The sequence below is a fragment of the Puma concolor genome, chromosome D3 (assembly GCF_028749965.1).
Source record: "Puma concolor isolate L17-30 chromosome D3, mPumCon1.1.hap2, whole genome shotgun sequence".
NCBI classification, from domain to species: Eukaryota; Metazoa; Chordata; class Mammalia; order Carnivora; family Felidae; genus Puma; species Puma concolor.
This window is the reverse complement of record NC_141678.1, coordinates 15,116,529-15,129,888: the sequence shown is the minus strand read 5'-3', so window position 1 is coordinate 15,129,888 and position 13,360 is coordinate 15,116,529. Positions and strand designations below refer to the sequence as shown.

The following is a 13,360-nucleotide window of genomic DNA, read 5'->3' as shown; positions in this document are numbered from 1 at the left end:
TTATTGAAAAAAAAATGAAATGACAAACTTCTGCTTTTCTACACAACTTCATCACCTCATGGACTCAGATGATAGACACTCAGTGACAAAGACCCCCGAATTCTATTTGTGAACTGGCTTGAATGGATTGCCCTTTCTTGCACCCACGGAGTCCTAACAAAGACCAGCAGGATTTACAAGTTTGGGTCACCACTGGTTTCAACAGAACTATCAGAACTACATGGAAAAAATACGATGACCGTGTATTAGTCTGATACTTTCTGAATCTGTTTCCTAATGAAACATTCAAATATCAGCCTGCGTTTCAAACTAGAAATCCTATTTGTAAAATTCAGGACAGATCTCTTACTCAGCGGTAGACTTTATGCCCCCAATTCAGATAGCAGGCTTGCCTTGCTAATCGCAGAACAGAACACATCATGAACACACAGGAGTGGAGAAGCAGATGAACTGAGGAATTTCTTGACCGTGTCCTCTTGTGAGACTTTGGCGTTCTGATCCTTAGCCTCAGGAGTCAGGGCTGGGGTGGGCCCAGGCCGCTGGGTGTTTTTCTGCCCCCAGTTTTGAGGAACAACAGTAATTACTTCATGTTCTGCAATGTTAATTAACTGGAATGGGTCAAAGGCTCACCCAGATCAGAAACGGTTCCGAAAATGGACTCATGAATTCTGCAGACTGTGAATTTTCCTTAATTAACATATTAACATACTTCCTTCCCATGCCTCAAGCCAGAGTTTTTCAGTCTTGGAAATAGAAAAGCAGGAGGATCTAGTGGTCACTGGCTCTCCAGCATAGTGATAAAAAGCTGAGGTTTTGCAGCTAGACAAATATGGATATCAGTCTTGGTTCTGTTCCCTGCTAATTGCGTGTTCTTGGATAAATGCACTTCGCCTGTGTGGACCTCAGTTTTCTCATCTGTAAAATGAGGAAAATAATAGCATCTATCTCATGGGGTTGTTGTGTTAGGTATGAGGCGCTCCTAAGGCCTGACACATCACATATGTCCAAAAATTATGAATTTGACCCAGTGGTGGACAATCCTTTTTTTCCCCCTACCAAATGTTCATTATTCTTCCCTGTAGTAATAGTTCTTTGGGTTTCCTTTGAGTAACCACTCCTCCTCTCTAGCGTGGTTCAAGGGGTACTAAATAAATCCACCGTGAGTTCAAGGCTGAATCTGTATGAATTTTCTAGGGCTGCATAGACTAGGTAGCTTAACAACGGAGACTTTCTCATGGTTTTGGAAGTCTGAGGTCACGGCAGTGGCAGGGCTGAGCTCTCCTGAGACTTCTCTCCCTGACTTGCTGATATACTTCCTCTCCCTGTGTCTTCATGGGGTCTACCCTCTGTGGGTCTGTGTCATAATTTCCTCTTCTAATGAGGACTCCAGTCATGCTGGATTAGGGCCCACTCATATGACCTCCTTAACCTTAATTACCTCTTTAAAGGCCCTGTCTCCAAATAGATTCACCTTAAGAGGTCCTAGGGCTCAGGATCTCAACATATGAATTTGGGGGAGTCACAATTCTGCCATAACAACTTGTGACCTAGATCTGGCCAGAAAACTCTCCTCCCCCTAATCAGAATGACTGATTCAATCCTAGACATTTTTTTAAACTTAAGTACAGAGAATTTCTTCATCTTCAAGGTGAGTGTTGCAAAGACAACGTGGAATGGAGCTGCTGTGGTCACCATGTGGAAAAGGTCAACATAGAAGAAAACATAAAAGAGAAATGGAAAGAGAAAGACTGAGTCCTGAAATCGTCTGAGCCTCTGGATCCTGCTGCACCTAGAGCTCCCTTTGACAGTTCACTCACAGAACCCACTAAAATCCGCTTTTGTGGCTTGAGCCAGTTGGGAGTTGAGTTTCTATCACTTGCAACCAAAGAAGTCTTGACATGCATGCCCCCTACTTATTTTTTTTAATGTTTATTTATTTTTGAAGTGGCGGGGAAGGAGCAGGGAGAGGGAGACAGAAGATCCAAAGTGGCTCCGTGCTGACAGCAGAGAGCCCAATGTGGGGCTCAAACTCACAAACCATGAGATCACGAACTGCGCTGAAGTCGGACGCTTAACCAATTGAGCCACCCAGGCGCCTTAGCCCCTACTCAATTATTAAGGAGCTTGTAGAGCCCAAGTAAATAGAATGGGAGAGGATTGAGGAACAGAGCTGGAAAGTAGAGGAATATTTACAGAAATTAGGCAGGTAACCATAACCATTAAATGCAGGAATCAGGGTAGATTTAATAACAGATGTATATTCCTTTAACCTAGCCTAATGTAAGAAAATTTGACTCTGCATGGTAGTTGAGACAAGGAGTTCTTCACTAAGCCATAGACTTCTCGAAGACAGCAATATTGTCTCATTCAGATGCAGTGTAGCTCTGGTGCCCAGCATGAAACAGGCACACAAAAAATATTTGTGGACTTGGATGAGCTTACTAAGAAATCTTTTGCACTTTATGGTTCAATATAGACATACTTTAAATAATGGATTTGGCATAGTATTATATCTGCATTCACTGTTGAAGAGTTACATTGATAATCATAGAGCAGCCAAGTATTAATTTTAACAATGTCTAATAACTCAGAGAAGAAACTCTCAAGTGGGTCCCCTCACTATTAGCTGACCTGTAACTGGCCCCTTCTTTACCCATCAACTGCATTATAATTCTCTGTTGCAACATGGAACTACTTGGCGCCCATTACAGCCCCTTGTGAAAGGGGTTTGGATGGGAAAAGAGGAGAATGTGTATTTATGACACTGGATAACAGCATGGAGTGGGCAGTGTGACCTTGCTGTACTTGGATTACTGCACCACTGGAGAAGAACACTGAACTTCGGGTTTGACTCTGAGTTTTGACTCTGAGTTTCTATCAAGCTGCTGGTAACCTGCCTGTCCTCCTCTCTGGAGAGAGATTACTCCTTACCCTGGAAAGGAAGTAAATGTCTCTGGCACATGGAGCTTATCTCTAGGTTTACCACCTCCGAATATAAGCAAATATCTTCCAGGAAGAGGACAGAACTTACTCATCCTGGGATGTCTCCAGGAAGAGGGAAGGTCTCTACCTTTGGTTTGCTATTCAATCATTCCTAAACAAAGACCATTTGAGAACCCAAGAAATCCAGGGAGAACTGTCTCCCAACAAATACATGTTGAGATGATGCAGGGAAGGAATCTAGATTCCTGAGTCACCAGATGGAGGATAGCCTTCCCCAACCCATGACCAAGGCTTTCTCTTACCAAGAAATATACTTTCGTGATGCTCAACCACTTGGTCTTGTCTATTATGGCAGCTAAGGTTAACTATCTTGACTAATAAAGATGACTTTAATGTACACCAGACAAATTATACTTGCATGAGAAAGAAGAGAGTTAGATAATGTGTAGTAAGTTCCAAATGATAAGGATGGGGATGGGATTTGGGAGTGGGCAGAAGACTATGAAGAAGTCTTCATCTTACTAGTGATAGACTAAAAGAAAACAGAATTTGAAAGACAAGCCACAGTTGTCCAGGGACGCACCCCCCAGTCTCTGCACACCCAAATGTCATCAGCAGCCCCCCTCCCCACTCTCGTGCATGAACATTACACTGAGCCAAAGCTGTGAATGACTTTCACACCAGTTTAGAGCTTTTCAGATCATCTTAAGCTCAATTACAGCTAAACCAATAATATACCCCAAACATCATTATTGGAGAATCACCAACCAGGCCCGCTAATTGTATTTGCAGCTTCTTCATCATATTAGTCAAGTCATAAGTGCAGCATGCTCTTCCCAGAGGATAACCGTTCACAAGGCCAATTTCCTTAGGATGAGACTTTCATATCACATCAGTTTGAACTAATGTGTCTCGGGAAATAAACTGTCAGATCAATAACATCTGCAACCAGAAAATATTGGTGGCAAATAGCAGAGTACAGCCTGCAGTTGAGACCAATATGATCCTTACCTGACACTTGGAAGCTGTCATGACTCAGAAGCTCTGGGGCTTTCCAAGGGGTCAATTTGGAGATGCTGTTCACATTCCCTGGCAAGACACAAGGAAGCTTCATTATAATACTTTGTGACCTTTTCCTCAGAGGCTCACCATATCATTACTAACCTGAAAAAAGCAAACATTTATTAAGCCCCTTCTGTGTTCCAGGCTTGATGCCTTGAGCAGCAGCGTATGTAATGATAAGCAGTCTTTATGGAAGTCCACAAAGGAGTTCAAATTCTAGATCTAAAACTTCGTAAAGGCAAGTTTCCTTACTTCTCTGAGTCTCAGTTTCCAAATCTGTACAATATGAAATAACAATAACTACTTTCCAGGGCTGTTTTAGTGATTGAAGAGAAGGTATGGGTTGTGCCCATTGTAGTGCATAGCACACAATAGGTGCTCAATAAATAATAGTTATTGCTATGACTCTAGGTACTTCTTTGTAACTGAAGTTAAACAAATTAATGTTTCCTCCTCAAGTGGGCCATTTGAGGGAAGTTTACCCACCAATCTAGATTGACCCACATAATCTTTCCAGGGAAATATAAAAGGCATGCCATTCTGTTTTTGAAGTAACAGAAAAAAACTGTCAGCTTCTCTTCTTGATGTTTTCCTATATTTTCAGAAAAAAGCCCTTGACATAACCTAGCATTCTATGAGTATCAGATAAAGATTGAAAAGTCAGTAAAGAAATACAAAAAGCATGGAAGGCTGAGAAGTATTTAACAATCCAGAGTCGGGGTTCCTTTTGAACCAGTAAGTCCTGGGATTGAATTCTAGATCAGGCACTTAGCAAAGGTGTGACTTTAGGAAAATAACAGAATTTCTGAGCCATGGTTTACTCAATGCAAGACAGCAACACTGTCTGCCTCCAGGAGGTAAGGTCAAAACTAAATAAGGTGATAAATAGTCAAACTTTAGTGACTGTTAATTCTCATCCCCTCCTCCTCATCTCCTATCATTACAAGCTTCAAGTTAATTCAGTAAATGTGTATTGGGCACTATGATGGACACTGGTGATACCGTGTAAATGACACTGACAAGGTCACTGTCTTCATGGCTCCAACCACATTCTGGAGGGGAAAAGATAAATTACTCAGCCAATCCCACAAATCAATGGAAAATTACATTTGTGAGGAGAGCTAAAAAGAAATGATGTAGGGCATTAATGAGAGTTCTCTAAAACCACTTGGCCGAGGCATTAAGCAAGGCCTCCCTGAAGAAGATCTCTCTCTCTTGCCCATTCTGGGTTGTAAGCATATTTCCTAATGGTGACAGGACAGAAAGTGGCACCGAGGCGGTAAGCTAGGGCCCAAGTCATGCTGGGCTTTACAGGGTAAACTGCAGGGCCACCATGTTGCACAGCCACGGGAGACACCAATTAACTGAACACACAGCCTGTTTTGCAAGACCAGCAGCCTTGGGAAGCAACATGCAGAAAAGAGAAACCATAAATAAAATGCAGAGTGTGTAAGAGAAAGCATTCAGAAGAAAACAGTTATGGAACCTTCAAGTGCACCTGTGATGGAGTAATAGAGCAGACCAACATTCCCACCACATAAAACCAGAAAAGCCAGATTGAACACAAACACACAAAAATTCTGTATGAAAGCCCCAGGGTGCCTCCAAGACTTGCTGTACAAAAATCCTGGAAAGAAAGGAAGTTCAGTGAGATGCACCTGACATTGGGCACATCACCTTTTCCCTTGGGGCACTGATGACTCTTAAGCATCATGGGGAGAGAAGCTCAGAAGCAGGGCAGAGAGCAGCTGCTAAAAGGCATAGAAGCCATCAGAGTGGTTAGGATGCTTCAGGAGGGCAGGAGACAAAAACTAGTATTTGGGGATGTCAGAACAGCTAGGAGTTGAAGGTCCAAAACAATTCCTTCCCAGGAAAGGAAGTAATGGGAAGTGATCCAAAAACACTGTGCCAATTTCCCCCCATTTGTGCTGTATTAGGTAAGCAGTCTAGAATGAAAGCAACGATACGAGACCTGACTTCTCAACGGACTTGATAGAAGCAAAAAGGCAATGAAAGGAAATGATGTCCAAGTTAGAATTCTACACATCCTGAAAATAACCTTCGAGGAGGAAAGTGAAATAAAGATATTTTCAAACACATTAAAAAGGATAGAATTTGCCACCAGAAGATACAAGTGAAATAAACAATACTAAAGAGGGTTCTATAGGCAAAAGGAATATGATCCCAGACAGAAATGTAGGAAAGACTAATGAGCAACAGAAAAAATATGTATGAGGTAGATCTAAATGAATATGGAAAATATTAACAAGAATTCCCTGTGGGATTTTTTTCCCATTTTATTTATTTTAGAGAGAGTGAGCATGAGCAGGGAAGGGGCAGAGGGAGAGGGGGAGGGAGCTAGAGAGAGAGAGGTTGGGGGGGGGGGAGAATCTCAAACAGGCTCCATGTTCAGCACAGAGCCCGATGCAGGGCTCAATCCCACAACCCTGGGATCATGACTTGAGCCAAAATCAAAAGTGGGGACACTCAACTAACTGAGCCACCCAGGTGCCCATCCTATGGTTTCTTAAGTGCATGCACATTTAAGTGAATACAATTAAAAACACAAAAGGCAGAAAGAAGATAGAGTATAATAAGCCCTAGAATTTCTGGCAAGTGGTAAAAATACTAATTTACATTAGACTCAAATAAACAAAGAAGGAATGTCTTGATTTCCAGAGTAATTACTAAAATAAGGTATAAGTAATAAGTTAATAAAGAAAAACTGGTTTAATTTAAAAGTTTTTTTTTTTGATTGGTCCAAATTAAGATTAAAAAGGGGGAAGGGGAGTAGAAACAGAAAGAATAGTAATATTATAGATATAAAACCAAATATATCAGTGATTATATTACATGTAAATAGACCAAATATTCCAATTAATAGACCTACTGTGTCAGACTATATCAGAATGAAATAGTTATATGCTGCTCATATGAGATACACCCTAAACATAAGGACACAAAAAGGTTGAAAGTAAAAGGAAGAAAAAAAATAAAACACTAACTAAAAGAAAGGCAATATAGTTATACTAATATCAAATCAAGTGAACTTGAAGGCAAGATGCATAACTAGATACAAAGAGGAAAACTCCAGTAAAAAGGTTAATCCACCAGGAAGATATAACAATTTTATATTCATAAGCACGTAATGGCATACTTTCAAAATATACAAATCAAAAATCTAAAAAGAAAAGTAGACAAATCCACAATAGTAGAATATTTTAACAACCTCTCTCAGGAGCTAATAAAACAAGCAGACAAAAAAATTGGTAGGAGTATAAAGATCTAAGCAACATGATTAATGAACTTGACTTGTTTGACATTGGACTGTTTAGCAAGAGACTGGACACAGCTTTAAAAAAAACGTGGGGGGGGGGAGCACCCGGGTGGCTCAGTCAGTTGAACATTTGACTTCAACCCAGGTCATGATTCTCGCTTTGTGGGTTTGAACCCCGCGGCGGGCTCTGTGCTAACAGCTCGGAGCCTGGAGCCTGCTTCGGATTCTGTGTGTGTGTCTCTCTCTCTGCCCCTCCCCTGCTTGCACTCTGTCTCTCTGTCTCCCAAAAATAAATAAATATTAAAAAAAAAAAAGGGATTAATGAAACAGGATAAGTCAGTGGAAAACATCCACTGCACCCAATGATAATAGAAGACACATTCTTTCAAGTGCACATGGAACACTGGCCCAAAATGACTAGAAAACTGGGTCATAAAACAAATGTAAACAAATAGCAAAGATGAATATCATTCAGAATATATATTCTTACTACAATGTAATTATGGAGGAATCAATAATGATAACTTAAAAATCTTTTAAAGGCTGCTCGGAAATTAAGAAAAAAAGTCACAAGGGGCATCTGGGTGGCTCCGTCAGTTAAGTGTCCAACTTCAGCTCAAGGCATGATCTCAGGGTTTGTGAGTTCAAGCCCCACATCAGGCCCTCTGGTGTCAGCAGAGAGCCCATTTGGATCCTCCCTCCCCCTCTCTCCCTGCCCCCTGCCTCGTTCTCGTTCTCTCTCTCTCTCTCTCTCTCAAAAATGAATATTTTTTAAAAAGGAAAAAAATCACAAAGGAAATTAGGAATACTTTATTAGGAATAAGATAGAAAGTATGGAAAGTAGCTAATGCCCTTGTTAAACAAACACTTAAGGCTTGAAATGGATCTCCCAGAAAAGAAACAAGGATGTTAATCAATAATATAAATATCCATCTCAAGAAGTTAAAAAAAGGACAATAAATCAACTCAAGAAACTAGGAGGAAGAAAATAATGGAGATAAAAGCAAAAATCAATGAAATAAAAAGAAAACTTGCAATAGAGAAAATCAAGAAAACTCAAAATTGGTTCTTCAAAAAGGCTAATAAAAATTGATAAGTGCCAAGTAAGAGCTTATGGGCATTGAAAAGATAATATTATTTTTAATCTTACCATCGTTAATATTAAGGATAGAGTACTATAAACAACATTATGTCAAAAGAATTTGACGATTTAGATGGGACCATACAAGCTAGAAGAACACACCCTACCAAAACTGACACGAAGAAAAATAAAAAATCTGAATACTTCTGTATCTATTAAAGACATTGAATCTGTAATTAACACTCCCACAAAGAAATCTCCAGGCCCAGGTATCTTCACTGGTGAGTTCTTCCAAGCGTTTAAAAAAGATGTAACACTGACATACACAACCTCTACTAGGAAATATAAAAAGATGAAACATTTCTCGATTCATTTTTTGAGGTCAGCATGACCTTGCTACAAACACCCAGATACCAAAACCTGACAAGTAAATTACAAGAAAAGAAAATTACAGTCCAATCTCTTTCACATACCCGGATACAAAACTCCCAAACAAAATATTGTGAAATCAAATGCAGTACTTACATAAAAAGGATGTTATATCGTGACCAACTTTGGTTTATCCCAAGAGTACAAAGTTTGTTTTATGTCTGAAATCACTAAGACCCTCAATATTAATGGAACGAAGGACCAAAAAAAAAAAAAAAAATTAAGAAAAAAAAGGTTCCTCTCAATAGTTGAGGAAAAGCATTTGAAAAGAGTCAAATACTCACTTATTGCTTAATTTTAACAATCTAAGTCAGGTTTGATAAGGAATAGCTACAAAACAACCAAAGCCATCATACATAATGGTGACATATTGAAAATGTCTTCTCTGAGGCTGGGAATGAGTTAAGGATGCCCATTTCCACCACTGCTACCCACCACATCACAAGTCCTGCAGAACCAGCTGTTCAGCCCATGCCTCTGGCAACTTCCTCCTCCTTCCCTCTACCCAGTTAAAACCACACCTGCAGGTCGGCTGCAGCCACACCTTCCTGTTCTCCACCATTAATGGACTGTATGTTTCCACGGCAGCCACACCTCCAAAGGGTCCGAATCTCAGCCTTGGCAATGAGGGGGGGGGGGGGGTCCTTCTAAGTTTCCAAGTGTCTTCACTTATTCACTGCTTTCTCCAGTCGCTCTTCTGTGCTCTTTAGAGTTACCCTCTACCGTCTGAACTAGCTACCCACATTTTTACTAGTTGTACTAGCTAACACATTTTCATATTAACTTTCCCCTGTTCAAATTACTGGCCTGGTTTCTGTCTCTTCACTGAACCCTGACTGATACGAGACGTAAATAAATGCAGAAATAAATAATGTTCATGGATTAGAAGACTCAACATTGTAAAGTCATTCTCCCTAAATTAAGCTACAGATTTAACAAAACCCCAGTCAAAATCCCAACAGGTTTCTTTTTTTGTTGGAATTGATATGTTAATTCTATAATTTACATGGAAATAACAAGGGTCCAAGAATATCCATGACAATCTTGATGATGTCAAGATTGGAAAATTCAAGCTTCCAGATGTTAAGAATTATGATAGGGGTGCCTGGCAGGCTCAGTTGGAAGAGCCCATGACTCCTGATCTCAGGTTTGTGAGTTCACACACCATGTTGGGTGTAGAGATTAAATAAATAAATAAAAACTTTAGAAAACAATTATGATAAAGCTACAATAATTAAGACAGTGGGGTAATGGTGCAAGGTGAAACAAAGAGCTCAGTGGAAGAGAATACAGAGTCCAGAAACATACCTATAATATGTTTCTGGAACTCTTCATCACTCCAAGATTTACCCTGATTTACCCTGATTTACAAGAGACATTATTGAAGTGCAGTAGGGAAAGACATTATTTTTGAAAACTCAGTTGATGGAAATCCACACTGGGGTGGGGGGAAGAATCTTGCCTCACAAATTACATACAATAATAAATTCCAGGTGGATGGTAGACTTAAATGTAGAGATACAACAATAAAGCTTCTGAAAGACAAACCTAGAATAGGTGAAGATTGTTTCCACAGGACCTATAAAACACTTTCCAATTTAAATTATCCTTAAATTTGATGTCATTAAAATTAAGAACTTCTGTTCATTAAATTCACCAATAAGATACTGAGGAACTGCTGAACTGTTTTCCTCAGTGGCTGTGCCTACCAGGAATATACAAAGTTTCCAATTTCTTCACATCCTCACCAGCACTTGTTCTTCCCTTTCACTATTTGTTTTTCTTTCTTTCTATTATGGTCATCCAAGTGGATGTGCAATGGTATCTCCTTATGGTTTTGATTCACATTTCCCTAATGACTCACAAAAGAACTGAGTACTAATCCATGCTACAACTTAGATAAACCTAAAAACCAGTATGCTAAGTGAAAGCAGCCGGACACACTAGGTCACATATTGTGTGATTCTATTTATAGGAAATGTACAAAACAGACAATCTATACAGACAGAAAGTAGATTAGTGATTGGCAGGGAAGGGGGGGGGAGATGAAGAATGGGGAGTGGCTGCTTAATAGATTTCCTCTTGGAGTGATGAAAAGTTCTAGAACCAGATGGTGGTGATATGCTTAAGCAACATAATAAATGCACATGAAGACACTCAATTGTATGCTTTAAAACAGCAAAAATAATAAATTATATGTATTTGTATTTTACCACAATTAAAAAAACAAAACACCTCAACAAGAAGAAAATGAAGGGGCAAACAGAGTAGGGGAAGATATCTGCAATACCCATAACTACAAAAGCCTCATAGCCAGAATATACACAAATATACAAATTGACAAAAGAGACAGCCCAGTTTTTTTAAATGGGCAAAAAACTTGAACAGACACCTCACAAAGAATATATAATCAGGAAATACAAAGTGCTCAATATCATTATTCATTAGGGAAATGCAAATGAAAATTTCAATAAGACACCACTGTATACATGCCAAAATAGTTTAATCCTTTTAAAATGACAATATCAAGTGTTGTTAAAGAAACAGAGTAACTACAATTCTCCTTCAGTATAAGTGTAATGAAAATTGATACATTCACTTTGGAAAAGTGTTTGGTATCATCTAAAATCGCTGAACATACACATACCCTATCATCCAGCAAATCCACTTCTCAAAATAGCCCCAAACCAGAAACAACCCAAATGTCCATCAGCAGCAGCATGAAGAAATACATTGTGATATATTCTAAAACGGAATATTATGGAGCATTAAGAATAAACTACAGCAGTTAACTGACACCACCACACTGCCATGGTTATCTAATGCCAGCGCCTCTAGCTCACTGAGCTCCAGACAAAAAAGAGGGTAAGGTCTCTATACCAGGGCTTGTACAAAGCAGTCTGCCTATAAATCTACTGGTGATAAAGCACCGAGGAAGCAACTAGCTACAAAAGCCACTCGTAAGAGTGCACCCTCTACTGGAGGGGTGAAGAAACCTCATCGTAACTGGCCTGGTACTGTGGCACTCCACAAAATAAGACATTATCAGAAGTCCACTGAACTTCTGCTCTGCAAACATCCTTTCCAGCATCTGGTGCAAGAAATTGCTCAAGACTTCAAAACAGACCTGCACTTCCAAAGCACAGCTATTGGTGCTTTATAGGAGGCATGTGAGGCCTTCTGGTGGGCCTTTTTGAAGACACCAACCTGTGTGTCACCCATGCCAAACATGTAACAATTATGCCCAAAGCCACGCAGCTAGCATGCCACATACGTGGAGAACATGCTTAAGAATCCACTATGATGGAAAACATTTCATTCTTTAAAAAAAAAAAATTCTCTTCTTCCAGTTATTGGTAGTTCTGAACGTTAGATATTTTTTTCCCATGGAGTCAAAAGGTACCAAAGTATATGATTCCAAGTGGAAAAATAGGGGACAGAAATCAGGTATTGGCAGTTTTTCCATTTTCATTTTCTGTGAATTTTTAATATAAATGCGGGGACATAAAGCATTAATGCAAGTCAAAATGTTTCAGTTAACATGTTTCAGCAGTTCAACTTCATAACAATTATAAATAAACCTCTATATTTTTCTAGAAAAAAAGAGAATAAACCAAAGCTACATGAATAAGATTCACAAACATAATATTGGCCAAAAGAACCCAGATAAAAGAGCAAATTTCGTAGGAGTCCATTTCTATAAAGTTCAAAAACAGGCCAAAATAGCCTATGGAGATAAAAACATAAGTAAAAACAGAAAGTTACCTGGAAGAGGGCACAGAGGCATGGCTAGGGCACAGGCAAGATTCTAGCTCTTAATATGGGAGGTGATTACGTGGGTGGGTTCATGAATTCACCAATCTATATCCATATATTTGTATACTTTCTGTTTGAGTGTTACACCTCAATTAAAAATTGTTTTTAAGTGGCTGGATAAACAAACCGTGGCACAGACATACAATGGAATCCTACTCAGCAATGAAAAAGGAATGAACTATTGGTATCTGTAACAACTTGCATGAATCTAAAGGGCATTATGGTGAGTGAAACAAGACAGTCTCAAAAGTTACCTAGTATACGATTCCATTTGCATGACAGTCTGTGAAAACAAACAAACCAACAAACTACAGAATGGAGGACAGATCAGTGGGTGCCATGGGGTTAGTTTTAGTTTTGGTTGGCAAACTGGTCCCTGGACACAGGGGACAAGGAGAGGCTAAAGAGGCAGACACTCTAGATTGTCTGGTGGCAGGTGGCATGTTTAGTAAGTGAGGGAACTCACTTAGGAGGCTTGTTCTGGGTGGCCCCAAGCCAAGTAGATCCCTACACTAGCCACCAAAACCTTAAAAGTTTATACAGAGGCCTTAACTATAAGATTCAGTGACAGATTTGGTCCACATAGTCTATGTTTTTCAAAATGGCTTTTACTGTGGGAATGGTGGGTGGAACTCACATTTCAAGGACAGAGGAAGAGGTAAGGGGTCTCCAGTTGCCCAGGTCTAGTTCTCAGGTCAACTAGTGATCACGTCCTCTCCCTGTTAGGATGAGTCAGGATGGGACACAAGAGT

General features: G+C 39.7%; 1 protein-coding gene and 1 pseudogene across 2 annotated transcripts in view; one reads left to right on the top strand and one right to left on the bottom strand.

The window, feature by feature from the left end:
- Positions 1 to 3,956: 3,956 nt before the first annotated feature.
- SUDS3 (SIN3A corepressor complex component SDS3) overlaps positions 3,957 to 13,360 on the bottom strand; it is a 149,644-nt gene continuing 140,240 nt past the window's right edge. For both annotated transcript variants that reach the window (XM_086681804.1, XM_086681806.1), the window contains exon 13: positions 3,957 to 4,032. In XM_086681804.1, the coding sequence (XP_086537930.1) occupies positions 3,972 to 4,032 (61 nt within the window). In that variant the 3' untranslated portion in view covers positions 3,957 to 3,971. The remainder of the gene's footprint in view (positions 4,033 to 13,360) is intronic.
- Positions 4,818 to 12,083, top strand: LOC112870116 (histone H3.3C-like; annotated as a pseudogene).